At 40.7% G+C, this 19135-nt stretch overlaps 1 protein-coding gene across 1 annotated transcript in view; it reads right to left on the reverse strand.

Annotated features, from left to right (window-relative positions):
• The window catches only part of CPQ (carboxypeptidase Q), a gene marked incomplete at its 5' end in the record, with an annotated part of 363297 nt that overhangs the window by 55775 nt on the left and 288387 nt on the right, over positions 1 to 19135 (reverse strand). The window contains 1 exon segment of the mRNA NM_001243691.1: positions 16427 to 16628. Coding sequence (NP_001230620.1) covers positions 16427 to 16628 — 202 coding nt within the window.

Raw genomic sequence — 19135 nt, forward strand, 5'->3', positions numbered from 1 at the left:
CTGTGGCTGTGGCTGTGGCTGGCAGCCACAACTCCAATTCGACCCCTGGCCTGGGAATATCCACGTGCTGAGGGTGTGGCCCTAAAAAGACAAAAGAAAGAAGACCAAAAAAAAAAAAAAAAAAAGAGCATTCACAATGTCCAAAAGGAGTACTTCTCTTTGAAACAAACAAAATGTTGGCGTATTCCCCTGGGGAATACTAATAATGTTGTCTTATGTTAATTAAGTATATGCTGTTTATGACCGAGTGTTACTATGATCATGCATACCCAATGTTAAAATTTGATGAAAGCAAGAAAACAGGTCAATAGTCTGGGCACTGCCATATATTCCAGGTGCTAAGCTTAGAGAGAGAAAATACCTAGACAGATGACTTGTAAATTCAGCTTCACTTTTCTAGGTTCTATATTATCTGAATAATACGGCTTATAGAATGAGAAAAGCTATGTGCTCACAGGTTAGTTAGAGATCCAAAAGAGAGGGAGCATCACTCCACAGAGGGTCCCGGTGACTTACAATACATGGATCATGTTTTTTAAAAGTCTGACCCAAATCTTGCCCAAGAACATGAAGAAAGGAAGCCGGAATTAAGCAGTATTCCAAAAAACTGGCAAAATCCAAGAGAAGCTAAGAAATATGCTATTTAACCAAAGAACTAAAATGACAGCAGCAGTTTGCAAGAAATGGTGGTGGGTATATAGAAAAAGGTCTTTATGCTTATTATGTAGCATTGTTCTTTTCTGGTCCAGACAAACAGACACACAGTCCATCATAAAGGAAATGCAAAAGGGAACAACCAGTTCTTTTATAAGACACATAAACACTTTATCAGGCAAAATTAAACTCTTTAGTTCCAGGACAGTTAAAAAGCACACACTTCATAAATGTCCCTGAGGGCCTATGACCCGAGGCACATGCTGCGATGTGAGTGGCATCGCATGTGCCTCTGTAATCGTCAACAGATGTGGCATGCCAGCAAACTAGAAACACTGCTTCCACTTAACACATGCTTTTGGGTGACTGACAGGTTGAGAGTCTGGAAAAATGAAGGCTTGATGAATGAGGCATCCTGCTTAATTGTGCTAAACTGTTTAGTTCAAATTCTCATAAACAGATTCAACAGTTGAGAAATAGGAAACCTCTTCCTGATTCTCCCAGGAAAAAAAGAAGGGGAGGGATAGGAAGGAAATGAAAAAGAAGCACAAGATCATGTTGCCAAGGGATACTTAAACTGCATAAATCAAGCATTTATGTGGTTTTATCAGCAGAAATGGAAATCAAATTGCACCAAGACCAGATGTTAAAAAAAAAACCAAGACAATATATTCCTTCACTGTCGAGATAGTCTCATCAATTTGCTCCTTACATTTTTGTGATGCCGAAGTACCAATCTTTCAAACAATTTCAAATCCATAGCTGACCTTTATTCATGTTTGTTTGATATAGGCAATTCTGTGCTATTTCATCTCTTGTTCCTAAAAGACAGAAATAATCTCATTTTCCTTCATGTAAAACACCTTTGTTTTATATCAAAAGCAATTTTCACTTCTGGAAGAGTATGGGCTTTAGGTTATGGAGTCTTAACACTAGAAGAGGCTTAGAAAGGTAATTCTTCCATTTTCGAGTCAGAGAAGAGGCACACTGTATATATTTGATGCATACTGGCTGAATATCACTGTCGGGGATGAGGCTTCTTGCCAGGAGAGAGTACCTAGTCAGTCCGCTGCACAGAATCAAGAGCTTGATGTTGCTCAAGAGAGTCAGTGCCATCTGTGTCCTTGGCCATGAGCCAGCTGGCGTTTACACATTCACTTATATAATCCTCCCATCAACGCTTATCAACCTATAATCAATTCAGTTTGGCTGAAGAGGAACTGTAAAGAGGCCTCAAAATCCCCAGAAGCATCGTTTGACATAGAAGAGCTGCTAAGAGTATGAACATTTGACTTTTTTCTTCCTCGCTTCCTTCTCTGCCGTGTTCACTGTGTTGTGGGGACAGTACATCAGGTGCTTTTCCGAACAACGCTGCTGAACCAGTCAGGCAGCAAGGTCACTGGAAGTGAACATCAGCCGTTGTTGCATCGCTCATTTATGCAACTACAAGTAAGTGTGCGAAGACCCACAGGTCAGTGAACACCCATAAGACTTGTGTATCTTTTGCAACGTTTCCTAGAATATTCAAGGATATGCCCAGTCACCCTCTCTACAAGGTCTAAATATACGAGAGCATGTTCACAGCAAGGCTGCTTAGTAATTTTTTAAAATATCAAACTATCCCCCAAACCCTGGAACCACATACTGAAGATCAACAGGGTCGAGTGCAATTGACTTTCAAACATATTATCACTTAACAAATACAGTCAATCCTGACAATAGTTCTGTGAAATACTATTGCCCTCATTTCACAGATCGGGAAACTGAAGCTCAGAGAAGTTAAATGACTTGTCAAAAGCACACTGCTAGAAAGCTATGAAACTTTTTTTTTTTTTTTTTTTTTTTATTACACTTGCCGCCTCTCCAACACAAATGTTAGGTGAGTGGTTAGAACCATCCAAATGTTAAAGGGCATCTCTGAGTCTTTTGTCTGATGTTCTTCCTCATTGCTTGCTTCTTGGATAAATACACAGTGTAGCTGTAGAGTCTGTTCCTAGAAATAACCCTGCTCAGTGTTCCCATTTGTAGCTGTGGGGCGGAGGTGGCAGGAAAGAACACTTCAGGTGTTAGATCATGCAGATTGCTGGGAGGGTGGCCTCAACTTATCCAGCTCTGCATCTGCCTGGTCACCTGAGCGTCTCAGGTAAACTCGGCCAGTGATAGACTTGACCAGAGGGATGAACAATGGAGCCAGGCTAGACAACTGTGATTTTTCCCAACTGAGTTGGAGGTGATGAATTACTTGGCTCTTGGGTGCTTCAGAGGCTATAACGATGTGAGTCTTGAGCTTTGAGCTGCTTAAGGTCATAGGTCAGCCTCTAAGAAGACAGGTAGCTTGAGAGACTGCAGGTATTATGAAAGAAGGTGGAATAAGCACCCGTGAGAGAACATATGCCCTAACAGCATCCCAATGCCAAGTCCGTGAGACCACATCCAGCTCTGCTCTTCTGATGCCTTCCTCCAATTCTCCATTTTTGCTTCAGGTCATGACTTGGATTTTTGTCACTTAGTCCTGAATGGAGTCTGGACTAATACAGAAATTGTGCTTTAACAACTGAAATGATAACAGTGGCTTCTTGACACTTTGTGCCAAGCATTTCACTTGGACTGTCTTTACTTTTTTCATCAGCATAATCTCATGAGGCAGATATCATTATCACCATTTTATTTACGAAGAAATTGAAGTTCCAAGAGGTTAAATGACCTTCTTAAGGTCACACAGTTAAGAGGGTAGCAGAGTAAGATTTTGAATCCATTTCTATGTGGCTCCTAAATCCACGCTTTCAACGTCTAAGCTATGTTTTACCTCAAAATGGTTCTCAAGTCTGGCTGCATCCTGGAATCAACTGGGGAGCTTCTGAAACTAGGTGTGCTCATGCCCTCTCTCTAGACACCCAGGTTTGCACAAGTACACTGGGGCACGGAACACCATGGACATATGCTCCCAGGTCTTGTGGGCCCCAAGGGATAAATATGTGGTTGATAAATGGTACTCCCCTATGGCCAGACCAATTAAATCTGAATTTTGGGGGGTGGGGCCCACAATTGATATGTTGATATGTTTTTAAAAGCCCTCCAGGTGATTTTAAAGTTCAGTTAAGGGTGTGACCCACAACTATAACCTGAACACATATCTGGGTCTGCACCAATACAAAGTGAAAAATTAAAACAACTGAAGCTAACATGCCCCATGACTACAATTATCGTAGTTAACTGGCTATCTCAGATAAAATCTGTCAGGAACAATGAGTGTGGAATCACTGATTCCTCTACTTGTGCTTTGCACTACACTTCTTTTTTCTTTAATAATAATAATAATTATTTTTTGCTATGCCTGCAGTATGAAGAAGCTCCAGGCCAGGGATAGAACCTATGCCACAGCAGTAACCAGAGCCACAGAAGAGACCGTGCTGGATTCTCAACACAGTGAGCCTCCGAGGAACTCTACTTTGCACTACACTTCTGAATAAAGATATTGAAATGATGTATATGAGTATTGTCATTCTTTAAATAGGACTTCTAATTAAGTATTTCTGCAAAAAATTGTGGATTTTGTAAAGATGTGTCCAGCAAACATTTTCACTTAGGTTTAAACCTACAACTAGATGGTTTTGGGTATTGGTGAAGGCCATGGCCATCTGTACCTAGGATTCTGTTCTCTCAATTGCCAGGAGACTATTTCAGCCATTACAACCAAAAAAAGAAGGAAAGAGAGAGAGAATAGAAGACAGAGAAGGAAGAGAGGGAGGGGGAGAAGGAAAAGGAGAAGAAAGGGAGAGAGGGGCAGAGGGAGGGAGTGAGAAAGAAAGGAAAGAATACTGAAGACATACTTCATAACTTGTCCTATTATAAGCGACAGCTCACTCAGATCACAAAAGATCCATAGCTAATAGATTTCACAGAGCTCAACCATATTTGATTTAAGCATTATGAACTGGAAGGACAATTAAGATAGAAAATGTCATATTGTAAAAGAATGTTTAGTTACCATGAATTATGCAATCTCACACTTTCTTATAAAAAACGAGATAATAGGGAGACTTAATTCGCTGTGTTAGAAATCCCCATGAGGGGCATGTACGAGAATATTAGGTTAAGTAGTCATTTTTGAACTTGAATACTGAGGAAAGGAAGGATCTTTTGCCAATGAAATTACCCAAATTAAGGAGTCTATTGTATACAATTGAGATATAAATAATTTCTATAGTAAGAAGTCCTTACTCAATCCAAACTCAATTTTACCAGAGTCTCTTGAATTGCGATGTTTTTTCCTGTTGTTTCCATAATCCTATGCTTATCAATTAATCTAATAGGCATATTTTTCATAGTGCTCTTATACGAAATTGATGCGCTATCACAACACTCAAAGACTTGACTCAAAGAAGGTTCGAGGAGTAGATTGAGTATGTCCAATTATAGTCAGACTTCGCTATTGCTAATTGAGAATTCCAGCAACCACTGCCAATCATCACGCAACGTTTTATGGGACTGCTCTATGTCTTCCAACTGGATGGTTTAACTGGGTAAAATGTTAAGGGGCAAAACATCCCCCAAAGTGCAATTTAGCAAGAAGTTGCTAAAAGACATGCAGACCAACCCATGAGTTGTGCGGATCTATGAACCTGGGTTTTGCCTGGGGTCTTTCAAAGGAGGATGATGTGGGGAAGAGGGAAGCCTTCTCAGGGGCTGGGATTGAGCCCCATCACATCTCACTCCTGTTCAGAACTTTCAAGTTTCTGCCTGTCTCAAATCCTCAGAATGGCATTCCGGTTCCAAATGAGATCCTAAAGAACGTTTTCAATTTTAGCTCTGTTTCCTATAATTAAACTAAACTTTGGCCAAACCAGACTACTCATCATTTCAGGAACCTCTTGCACTTTCTTATCATATAGTTTTGGGTATCCGCATCTTTTCATGTGGAATGAATTCCCTCTCCACTCAACAAAATTCTATTCTTTCTTGAAAAATCAGGTGGAATACCACTTCTCTGGGGATGCCCCATGAATTTAATTCTGAACTCCTGCTGCACTTTGTTCTTTCTGTGTCTCAACCCTCCATTAACTCCTCGAACTTAGAGAAGGCACCTTATGCATCACATTGGAATAAACCAAGCTGATGTGTTAATTCTGGCTTTTCCATTGAATAGCTTGGCAACTTTGGACAAAGGAAACTCCCTAAGTCCAGATTATCTCATCTGAATATTTGTTTCAGACTAATAATGTATGCTTTAAAGGGCTCTTAAAAAATTATATGAGGTAATGCATATAGAGCAGCTAAAGCAATACTTGACACACGATAGACACTCAACACATTAAATTCATTCTTTTTGTCCAAATGTCACATGGCATTTACTAGATATTTCTTTTTATTTTCCCCCTTTTTGACTGAACCTGCAGCATATGGAAGTTGCCAGGCCAAGGATCGAATTCAAGCTGCAGCTTTGACCTACACCACAGCTGGGACAGTGCTGGATCTTTAACCCACTGTGCTGGGCTGGGGATTGAACTGACAATGCTGTGAGAAAAACCAGATCATTCACCCACTGTGTCACAGTGGGAACCCTGACTAGATATTTTTTGAATGAATGAATGAAATTGTGACATTGTCTTAGTCAGATCTATAAGCAAGAACAGGCAATGTACATCTCGAGGATCCAATTATGACACTCCAAGGTAATTGTTTTAATAAGTCTCATAATTATTCCTATTTCTAACCTCTCTCTCACTTTTTAAAGAAAAATTATAAATAAACATTTAAATAGCTCAGAAATCAGTAGTTTCAGGTTTTAAGACGACAATATGAAAGATGGAAATGATATCACATTCAGGGTAATGTGCATGACAGGTGAAAAGAAATTTGCACACCTCTAGTGGAATATATATCTTAAGGACGAAAATAGGATGTACAACAAACAAACTGTTTTCAATAATCATGCTGTTGTTGATTGTGGGGTATTGTTATTCTGCGACTATTGTGTGTGTTGTGGGATAAAGCAAATCAGTGGTTATGTTGCTGCGCTAAGAAGCAGGATTTCTGGCAAAGGAAAAAGGAGACACAGACATATTATCAGTAAGGTAAAGTACAACTTTGTGGTCCTGGACTTGAAATGAGAATATATAATTCGCAACATCTTTTTTCTTTACAGAAAAAGAAATTCTAGTTCTAAATTAAGACTAAGAAGACTTAGAAACAATAACCAACCTAGTAGCAACAAGCTTACTTAGTGTTCAGACTGTAGCCTCTAAATACCATGACCTAGTAGAGAAACTGGAGCTCTTTGGAGAAAGAACTGATTCCATCCAGAGCAGGAAATATACAAGATAGCCTGGAACATCATCGCATCAGAAAGCTAGGACACTATCATTGGCTGCAAGGACATGTCAAAAGGACTCAGGAATCAGTTTAAAGAGGTTCACCTTGGCCGAAAATAGGACAATTTGAGCATCAATAAGCATAATGACTACATCCGAATGAAGCACATCTATATTTTGAAATTCATTAGTAAGAAATGATAGTAAAAATTAACCCAATTAGTTATACTTGGAGGATATGAGGGAATCAATGGTTAATTTTAAAAATAGGAAACATTCTTCTCTACTTTTCTTACGTAAAAGTACCTCAGGGGAACTAGATAGCCAATAGTAGGGGTGGGCGCTGGGGAGTTGTTTTTTATAGAATTATTTCAGCTAATAATCAAAGTTGCCATTTGGCCACTCTCAATGAAGTAGCAGATCGAGGCAATAATCTTCAATGACTGCTAACATCATAAAAAGAGAGAAAACTATAGAGTTTCCTTGTGGTGCAACAAGTTAAGGATCTGGTGTTGTCACTGCAGGGGCTAGGGTTGCTGCTGGGGTGTGGGTTCAATTCCTGGCCCAGAAACTTCCACATGCTGCGGGTGAGGCCAAAAAAGACAGAAAGAGAAAGAACGAGAGAGAGAGGGAGGGAGAGGGAGAGATAAACTAGATATTACTCATAGTGGAAATAAACAGCAATACCGAAGTATTCTTGCCCAAAGAAAGTAAACCATACTAAACCACCCTCCCCCCAAAAAAAACCCCAAACCAAAAAACAAACCCAAACTTCAAGTAGATCCAGTCCTAGATTATAGGAATCTATTTATAGGAAATAGAAGCAAGAGCTTGAACATGATTCCATGAGAAGGGAATTACCTATATCCAGACTGCAGGAAATCCCATGGAACAAGTTACTTGGTTTCTAGAACAAACAAGAGGCAAGAAAGAAGAAAGATGAAGGTGGAGCCTATGGATTAAAAGAGGCTTGGGAACACCAACCACATCAACCAGTTTCACTGTTTGAACCTTACTGGAAATCTGCTTTAAACAAGAAAACTAAGGAGGAAAACACAGCTTGGAGGAAATTGGAAACATTTGGGAACTGGCCATATATTGGATAAGATATTAAGAGATTACTGTAAAATATTTTAGGAGGAATAATACATATGACTGTAACACTCTTATTCCTCCTAATACATTTTTAAATAAGGGCTATAGTCACAGGTGAGGGAGCACCCCCTCCTTTTAGCCACACCTGCAGTGTGTGGAAGTTGCAGGGCCAGGGATCGAACCCATGCCACAGCCGCTACCTGAGCTGCTGCAGTGACAATGCTGGATTTTTAACCTGCTGCACCACAAGAGAACTCCTGAGAATGCCCTTTTCATATTCCCAGTACGGTGAGATCTACTCACCACACAGTATCCATTCCTCAAACATCCCTGGCACAGTTTTATTTTTTTTTTCCCACTATAAAGGAGGCATCTTTTAATTAGGGACAGCAGGGGACATAGAACTATTCGTCTGGTGGCTGGAAAACACATGCAACCTGGGTCCAGAGGCTGAATCTTCAATTTACTTCCCATTCCTATTTGTGTCCTGATCTTCTCCTCTCTTGGTAAATTTTAGAAGCAAGAAAGGCCTATGGAAATGGAGAAGTGAAAAGTTTTAATTCAGTTCTGCTTCATGCCATATAAGGTATCGGAAAGAAGCGAGATGGAAAATTCATGAAATTCTGAGTAATCTGCATTCTTGGCGTTTCACTATGGAGTCTGACCGATTATAAAAAGACAAAAGAAATTAACATGTGATGTGAAAAACAGGATGTAAGAAAAGAGGAGGACAGCTCAAAGGAGCAAAGTCCTTACTAAAGTAACCCCACCTTACGGTTGCTATGGCAGCTTACACCTTACAGTGTACACACCTCTCTCATATCCCCCTTCTCTTCTATAAACCTAGACCCTACTGATTCAGCATCTGATTCAGGACATTTTGTCAAGGGCCAGGCACTTCTTCTCAGGTATTGGGAATTATGAAGAATTCACAATAAGTTACGATTCTAAAGGGGTAAGTGCCATGAGGAGAGGTGAACAGTGGGTTATAGGAACATACTCCCGGTTTCCTCACCCAGACTTCTGGGGATCAAAGACAGCTTGTGAGAGGAGCTCAAGGCACTGAATCATGGATGAACAGGAACTAGCTGGTGAAGAAGACAGAGCAGGGCAGGTCCAATGGCAAGGAAGCTGAGAGCACGGGGTGCACGGGACTTCAATGAATGAGACGTGTATGATGAGAGATGGACAGAAAGCCATGGGGCAGCCATGAGAGAGGAGGCTGCACACCAGCCCAGGGTGGAACCGAATGGCCTCGAATTCCGTGCTAGGCAAAGTTGTGATCCTCTGAAGACAACAGGGAGACACTGGAGGAGTCTAAGCAAGGAGGAGAGGTGATGAGATGCGCCACTACTCTTAGCTGCTGACCAATGGAAATCCTCACCGCCTTCCCACCTTCCCGAAGAATTCCAGTTTTTCTCACACATCAGGAGGCTACATTTTCAGTGGAGCCCGGGCCCCACCCTAGGCTCAGGAAGTAAAGTTTGATCAGTATAAGCCAATCTTGGTCATTTCATTCTATTGCCACAGACGTGTCACAATTTTGGCTGACGAAACTGAGAAACAGTCCGCTTTGGAGCTTCTGGATGAGTCTGCCTCACTCTTCAAAAGGACCATCCACTAGGGACATTCTCTGCTACACCACTGCACAGTGTATGAGAATTTGTCACCTAGAACAACCGAAGCCATGTAGGGATTATGAGGGGACAAGCTTGAAGACAAAAATCAACTTGATGAGGATGGGAAGGTGAAAGATGCACAGAAGCAAGGTTCTTGATGTGGTTGACGATGAAATTAAGCATCCTGTAAACACCAACCTCAGAGTTGTTTTTTAAGTTCATTCATTCATTCATTCATTTTTATGGCTGCACCTACGGCATATGAAAGTTCCAGGGCCAGGGATTGAATCTGAGCTGCAGCTGCGACCGAGGCTGCAGCTGTGGCAAATCTGGATTTCTTAACCCGCTGTGTCAGGCTGGGGATTGAACCCGTGCCTCCACAGTGACCCGAGACACTGCAGTCAGATTCTTAACCCACTGTGCAACAGCAGGAACTCCCAGAGTTCTTCTTTTTTTAATTTTTAAAAATTTTAAGTTTTCCCATTATAGTTGATTTATTGTGTTCTGTCAAATTTCTACTGTACAGCAAAGTGACCTAGTCACACACACACACACACACACACACACACACACACTCTTTTTCTCACACTATCCTCCATCATGCTCCATCACAAGCGACTAGGTAGAGTTTCCAGGGCTATAAAGCAGAATCTCATGGCTTCTCCATTCCAATGAAACAGTTTGCATCTATTAACCCCGGATTTCCAGTCCATCCCCCTCCCAGAGTTCCTTTTAAAGTGAATTTAAAAATTTGTTCACTCCATTCTAAGTTGGGGCTTCTGTGTTATTTTTGCAGTCCAAAGCATCCCAATTAATAGACTGATTTTCAATTTAAAGAGTTCACGTTGGAAGCAGTGAGCCAGTTAGATGGAAGGGAACTAAGAATGCAGTTGAGTTGTTAATAGACGGCTGCTACAGTGAGTACTGATGAGACAGGTCTGTGGGGTTGAGAGAAGGGAATGGGTTTTAAAGATAGGAGGAATCTGGAGTCAACAGGACTTGGAGAGCGTTTGGCTATACATCCGGGAATGAATGTGCAGTTCCGGAAGGTGGTGCCGGTCAATGAGATAGGGGACAGAGGGGGAGGGGAATGCATGTGAAGTTTAGTGCACATGAGATAACTAAGTGTCACTCTCCAGACTATAGAGACTGGGAGAGTATGGATCTTATCTTTCTTCTCATCTCCTTCTTTCCCAAGTGCCACACAGCAGGTGAATAGTAAGAATGCTCCATGGTAAATGCGTGAGGCTGAAAAAGATGACATCATTTGCCTAAGATGGCACATGCAATTCAAAATTGTAAAGCCAGAAAAAAACAAACAAACCAAAAAAACCCCCAACAACATAGAATGGATAAACAACAGGGCCCTACTGTATAGCACAGGGAACGATATTCAACATCCTTTGATAAACCTTAGTGGAAAAGAATATGAAAAAGAATGTGTATATATATTTGTATAACTGAATCACTTTGCTGTACAGCAGAAATTAACACATTGTAAATCAAATCAAATACATTTAATAAAAACACGAGACAGAACTGTGACGCCAGAACATATGCTTGAATTCTTCCCACCACATTGTCTACCACTTGCAAGATCATCAGCAAAAGATTGTCGCTCAGATTCCAAAGTAGAAGAAGCTCTTACTGGAAGATACGGCATCAGGGTGGGCTCACTCCCTCAGGACACATTAAGAGAGTGATTTTTTTCATTAATGTATATTTTACAGAAGAGTTCCTAAGGAATAGTGCTCAAGGATAATGCATTTAAGGAGAGCTGAGAACCACGAATTATATCTTATTACTGACATCTTCAGAATGCAATAGACTCCACTTCTTCTAAGTTGGAACTTCTAATTGGAGAATCAGATACAAATTTGAGATCGAAAGCTTTTCTTCTATCTGAGTTAGTTAAGAGACTACATTAAATCCCTCTTGGAGGAGACCACTCTGAGTCACACTCTTACATTATCTTTGAAAGAGTCAGGGAATAACTGTTTACGATTTTATGTATGAGAATCATTAAAGTCTTTACTTCTTTAAGATAAACAATTCTCATTGCTCTAGCCTGCTTAATTTATGTCTTTCTTCCAATATTTTTTCTACCTTTATGTCTTTTTTTCTCAGCATCCTTTATTTTCTCCACACTCTTAAGCTGAGGGACCCAAAGCTTGTCATGAAAACAATTACATCTATGTTTTTGTTTTTTCTTTTGTCAGATTTACAAGAATTTCAATGTTTCCCAACATTAAACTAAGAGCTACAGAGGAAGCAAAGATGTAGAAAACACTGACCTTGACCTCAAAGGATTGATCACTGAGTATTGGGAACAGGATGCACATAAACCCCTAGGAATCCAGGAACAATGTTAGTGTGTACTTCAAATGCCAGAAGTGTTTTAGAAATTCGGAAAGGCATAGAGCACTAGAGGCTGTTGAAGAAGGATTCGTGGACATTGATGAATGTGGCATGAGCTTTAAAGGGCATCTAGGATTTGGAGGGAAAAATAGGATGGAGTATGGAAGGAGATAGAAGTGGGAGGAGGCTGCCATAGAAAGATGTCTGGGACAGAGAGTTTTGTGGAAATTATATCTAAGATGTTACTTTTTAACTCCCCCCTCAAAGCCTTATATTTATATGGATAGTTATCCTGCCCATCCTGGACACCACCCATCCTCTCTCCTCTCCAAAGGTGATCCTCTCACAAAGGGATCTATTTGGCTTCTACAATGAATGAAAATTATGTTCAATTTTAATTCTAACTGTGCTCTTAATTCGAATTTTGATTTTGAGTTTACATGACACATTAAAAGAAACTGGGGACCAACCATTCAGACAACAGAGATTTAATAGGCCAAAAAATATGGTAGTGGCTCAATAAATATGTATTAATTCAATGGAAGAAAGGAAAAAAAGAGGAAGAAGGAAAGAAGAATGAAGTTTGGAAATACTATTTCTCCTTAATTTTTCCAAAAGCTAGGTGAGAAGATATTTACATAATAACAATTACTATTTGGAATACTCTCTTTAGGTTTAACTCACTGTCATTTGCCATATCTTCAAGAATTCAGAGTACACAACTAATATAGTTTTATTTTCTTTTACAGATTAACTATGGTTCTTTAAGAACTTTAGTTTCTGAAATTCTCAATGGGTAACAAGAGTTGTAACATAAACAATTCCATTATTTCTTGCAGGAAGAGCCCACACTTGAAATATCAGAAGGTAGCTCAATAATAATAAGAGGGGAAAAGAGCAATAGTTTGGCTCCATCTTAAACTATTCTGAAGGAAATAAAAAAGAATTCCGGGAAACATTAGTTGCAGTCGAAATGAGCTACCAAGTTTATATAAACCTTCCTGATCTACAGAGATAGAGAGGGGAGTGGAACAAAGAATGTGAGAAGAAATAAGTAGTTATTTACAATAACAAACTCCTTTCCCCAGGGGTAAATTATTCTGGAGCAGGAATGAACTGAAATCCTTTGCATAAGCAAGAGCTGAGTAAGATAAACATTTCAGACACTGCCATAGATCTGGAGGACCGTCTCCGCATTCCAGACGCCCCTGTGCTGTTGGAGATTGTGGGAAAAGGGCCACCAGCCTTGAAACCAAAGTGGCCTGTTCTCAGGGTGACTTGTGCACTTCAGAGCGGCACAGACCCAGGCAAGTCATTTAGCCCATCTGAGTCCATTTTTCCATCTGCAGAATAACTGCATCCACCTCTTAGGATGGTTGTATGGATAAAAAAGACAGTGTCTGCAAAAAGCCTGATCAGGTGTCTGAAAAATCTCAGGAGCTCAGTAAATTATAAGTTGCCTTAATTCTTTTTTGTCTTTTTTTTTTTTTTTTTCCTTAGGACTGCACCCGTAGCACAAGGAGGTTTCCAGGCTAGGGGTCGAATTGGAGCTGTAGTTGCTGGCCTACACCACAGCCACAGCAACGCAGGATCCGAGCTGAATCTGCCACCTACACTAGAGCTCATGGCAATGCTGAATCCTTATCCCACTGAGCAATGCCAGGGATCGAACCTGCATCCTCATGGATGCTAGTCAGATTCGTTTCTGCTGAGCCACAACAGGAACTCCAAATCACCTTAATTCTTAAGCAACCATAATGGGCTCAAATTCCCCACTGCACCGTGGCAAGAGAGAAAGGCCTTCTTATCTTTGTGAAGACCATCAAATCAACTTAATTCCAGAGAGAAACATTCTTTGTGTGTGTGTTTTTAATTTAAAAAAAATTTTTAAATGATTTTTATTTTTTCCATTATAGCTGTTTTATAGTGTCCTGTCAATTTTCTACAGCAAAGTGACCCAGTCACACATACACACATACATTCTTTTTCTCACCTTATCCTCCATCGTGCTCCATCATAAGTGACTAGATAGAGTTCCCAGTGCCATTCTTATGGACTGTCTACACAGAGGGGCAAAAAGCTAGAGCTGATTCTCAACTATCCAGTGCAGGAACAGCAGAAAGTGCCTGGGAGGAGGGCTCACGCCTTGTGTTCTACTTCTGTCTTTGGTTTCAGCTTCTCACCTCCCCTTTATCCACCCCCAGGCTTCACTCGAATTCACCCACAATCTGTCAGTCTTTTCCTCTCTTCTACCATCCAGCTAACTTCCTTAGCTTTTCTGAAATTTTAAGAGGATTCATATTGAAAAATTTAAGGGTCAGGAAAAAAAATCTAAAATTCCAACAAAATCATTCCATACAACTTCAAGGGCACATGCCCTCCCCTAAGACCTTGATCATGATTTAAAAGGACATAACATGTGGAGAGGCTCAATTCTGTCCAGATGACCCACAGCACTGAAAACACAAGTGCTGTTTTAAGATATATCAAAATAAAGTTAAAATATACACAAACCATTGGAGAGAATTTGGGTCCCTGTCTTAAGAAAAACTTCTATTTTTAGTTATGAAAGATTATTACAAACCTTAACATCTAAAATATGCTTTAAATCTCAAGAATGAGTTCCTAAAAAATCTTAAATCCAGGCAGTTTGCTATTGGTGAAATCTATTTTGCAGACAAAAAAAAAAAAAAAAAAAAAAAATTGGCGTTGGGTGGATCTAGAGAGACACTTTTTTTTAAAGCTGTGAAATGTTTTGTAGTCATAGAAATGGTTCTGGAAACTGTAATTTTAAAAGTATTCAAAAGCTGAACTTCCCGTTTGCATAATATAAATACAGAATAATTTGCAAATGGACTCTTTTTTGATTGTGGATATAATATTTTTTTTTGCTTTTTAGGGCTGTACCCGTGGCATGCGGAGGTTCCCAGGCTAGGGGTCAAATTGGAGCTATAGCTGCTGGCCTACACCACAGCCACAGCAACACAGAATCCGCGCCTTGTCTGCGACCTACACCACAGCTCATGGCAATGCTGGACCCTTAACCCACTGAGTGAGGCCAGGGACCAAACCTACAACCTCATGGTTTCTAGTCGGATTCATTTCTGCTGGGCCATGATGGGAACTCCTGGTTATGGATATAATGTTGTGGGAAGAGTTTCAGGTCATGGAGGCCTAATACCATCCATGATGACACTTTCCCACGGCCAGTCCAGGGCAGATTAGTGAAGTAGCATGCTTGTCTTCTTTACGATGATTCCCCACTTTGTTGTATAGCAGAAATTACCACAACACTGTAAATCAGCTAAACTTCAAGAAAACTTAAAAAAAAAAAAGACTATTCCTTAGTCCTGTAACCACCCCAAGCCTACTACTCCTCTTATATAATTTCATCCCTGCTCAGGACTTGTCTTAAAATTATCAATCAAATTATCAATCAGAGCTCCTGCTGTGGCGCAGTGCATTAAGAATCTGAATGCAGGGGATTGGGTAGGTGTGGAGGCGAGAGTTTGATTCCTGGCCTGGCACATTGGGTTAAAGAATATGGCATTGCCGAAGCTGTGGTGTACCGGTCACATTTATGGCTTGGATTCAATCCCTGGCCCAGGAACTTCCATATGCTTGGGTGCAGACATTACAATATATATAATATGTGTGTGTGTGTACGTATATATATATGAATCACTGATTAGGGTAAATTGGTTTATACCCAACCTCTTACAGTAGTCTTTATATTAGAAAAAAAAATGAAAAAAATGATTAGCAAGAAGTACTGGCTTCCAAGAATAAATCTCTAATTTAAAAATTTCAGATGGTTTTGAATAGGGAATTATCTGAGTAGATTCTTAGCACAGGACAAAAACTAGAAGGACAATTGTAGTAATAATTCCTTTCCACTCTATTTCTTAAATTTTGGTCAGGAGATCACTTTGCTACAATCACCAAAGATACCTGTTTTGTTTGTTTGTTTGTTTAAAAAAAGAACCCAAATGATTTCTAAGCCCAATCTCAGAATCACGAAATGAGAATCTCTTGGAGTGAGGATCTTAATACAGATGTGTAAACTAATGCAAAGGAGTATTATTGTCTCAACATTGGAAATCATCAGATTATTCTTTGTAGGCAAAAGCATGTTTCCATGTGTTAACTGCCCTACCAGTATCCACTGTAGCATGTTAGAATGGAATTTTTTTTTTGGTCATGCCCATGGCATGTGAAAGTTTCCAGGCCAGGGATCAAACCTGCACCTGTACAGCAGTGACCCAAGCCGCTGGAGTGACGCTGTCAGATCCTTAACCCACTGTGCCACAAAAGAACTCCTAATTTAGAAATTTGATTTTAAATCAGTAGCCGTATATAAGGAACCCCAACTTCATCTTTTGCTCTTACCAGGCACTCCAGCTTGGATCCAGAAGTTAATGTCTGTCCCTTCTCCAGCCTCAAAGACCTGTGTGATGTTGATGGGCCGTAGCAGGTTCATGATCTCCTCCATGATGGCCCTGGCCTTTTCACTGCCCGTGAACTGCAGCCCAGAGGGTAAGAAGGTTCCCAGGTCAGACTCCATCACGAGGCTGTAGTTGGAAATATTTGCCTAAACAAAAGAGTGGGGTGTTCAGTTCATATCTGTTGCTTCTTTCCTTTCTCTCTGGGAGTTATCAAAACAATAATCAACGCCTCTAGCTCCTCACCAGTTGCTTCCAAAACACATGTTACTCTGCTCAACTTAGAGCCTGGTCTGCCCATTACCTAATGGTTCTGAGATGCCAAGTTACTCATCCTGGGATGTGGCAAATTTGAGTTGACTTGGAAATTTTAAAAAATTTGCATGAAAGGAAACATAAAGCCCCACATTAAAACTACTCAGTTATTGCTTCTAGCAATAATACTCATTCCACCAGTTTTCTTAAGAGCCGATCTTGTACCAGACGAAATTCCCATTGTATGGTGGGGATCTTCAGATAGCATTGGCCATATTCAGGAAAAAAAAAAAAAAAAGGTATGCCCTGTGGACCTCTTTCTTTGCACCTCTGTCCTGTAAGTAGATTTCTATCTTATTTTAATTATGAATTCTGCAAAGGCTTAAAGGCATCAAACTGACAGGTTTGTCTTGGGTTTCTGATTCTGTTGTTGTTCCATCTGTTGAATCCCTGGGGAGGGAGGTAATAGAACAACACATGAAATGCTGTTCTCTCCGGGGTACAACTGTATCGTTCTAAATCCGGGCAACTCTGCCAGGCGGCTGGTGTGTAAACTTTTTCCAAATAAAGTCTGGTAAGAAAGCACACAGTGATTTCATGTAGCCAATATTGTCACAGCAAGAGTTTAGAATACAAGAGGCTCTCACCAGGCTGCGCAGCTAAATTGCCACACAGCCCTCAGACTTGGAAGCTTAAGGTCTTTCAAACTGGCCTGGCCATCTATTTCCCAGGAGCCATTCACTTCTTCAGGACTGACCAAATACTATCTTCATGAAGTTATTCCAAAGCTGTCGTCCTCATTATTCACCTAGTAAAAAAATCAATAATAACATTTTTACAGTGCTTTCAGAGAGCTTTCATATTTGCAGTCTCCTTTGATCTACTTCCATAACCCATAAAGTAGACAGAGCAGTTTTATGGTTGACGCTCTTTTACAGAAAAGGAACTGAAGATCAGAAAGGTCAAGTGATTTGCTCAAAGTCACACAGTTGGCAAATGGTAGAGCTGGGTTTGAAATCCTTTGCTTTCTAAAACTCCACACTGTCATCGCTAGCATGGGATGGTGGGGTAAGTAATGCTTATTCTGAATTAGAATGATTTTTCACTCACGACAATTTGAGGGTTGCATAAATATTTTTTCCTCTCTAAAACAGATATGTTTCTACAATGATTTCCAAACCACTGCCATGAAAGCGTACTGTTGTTACAAGGGCACAAACAGCAGTGGGTTCTAAAGGACGGTGTTGTCAACACTTACAGGACTGAACTTGGTGACTTCGGGTACCATTTTGTTGTTGTTGATGATGATGATGAGAAAGGTAACAAAACAGAAACCTATTCATATCTCCACTCTCACTCCTAAAAAATTTCTGTCTTTGTGGTGATTTCCAGAGAAAGGGCTAAGGTATTTATGACAAAAAGTACCACTTTGGCTTTCAGCTGCATGACTATAGCATCATTCGAGTAAAGGATATACAAAATAGCTGCATCAATGTCTTACACTCAGGTCTGGTTTAGCTAGCACACGGAGGTTAGGTCAGCAAGTTGACATGAATTTGGCAGTCTTAACCCTGTCCACTTATGCTCCCCGCTGCTCCCCAGCCCACATTCTCTCCCGTCCCTGTAAAAGTGGGAAAGGAAATAACACAATATAGTTGCAAATAAAAAGAGAGCTGGGTAAGGTATGTGAGGGGGTCCATATTTGTGGCAAAAGCCATCCTTCCAACAAGAAAATCAGGCAATGTGCTCCTAACTGTGTACTATTTAGTTAAAAGTGGAACTGGGCAGCCCTGTGGCCATTAGCCTGGTGAGATGGATAGAGCCCTGCACCCGCTCTATTCCTGACTCAGCAAGGGCCATGCCGGCCAGGGAGTGACTGGCCTCTCCTTCTGTCCCCAGATCATGTCACCTTGGCCTTTGGCGTCTCCATCTGTAGGCTGGGACAAATGCTCTCTTCCAGGCCTGAACAATGAGCCTGCGCATATGGAGCTTTCAAAGAAGAGACCTTTGTAGACCAAAGTGAAAGGGGTTGCATGAGTTGAACTTGTCAAGGCTCCTAACAAAATTAAGGGCTTCTTGACCCTCTTCAACTGCAGAGAAACTGATGTTCTGGGGGGCAGGGGGCTCCCCAGTTTGTGAACGGTGTTGTGCAATGCCATGATGTTGACAGGAACACTGAGAATAATGTGAATGCGGGAATTTGGGGCAGTGCCGATACTAAGTGGCAACCTGTTTAGCAGATGATAACAAGTTTGGGCTCTGGGGTTGATCTGAGTGTGATCGTCAGATTAACTTATCACGGGCTCTGTGACTTCGGGCAGTCTGTGTAGCCTCTCAATTTTTCCCTCCATGAAATGGGGAGAATAATGGCACCCAGTTCACAGAGTCGGAAGAAAGAGGG

Source organism: Sus scrofa, chromosome 4, assembly GCF_000003025.6.
Source record: "Sus scrofa isolate TJ Tabasco breed Duroc chromosome 4, Sscrofa11.1, whole genome shotgun sequence".
In the NCBI taxonomy this organism is placed as follows: Eukaryota; Metazoa; Chordata; class Mammalia; order Artiodactyla; family Suidae; genus Sus; species Sus scrofa.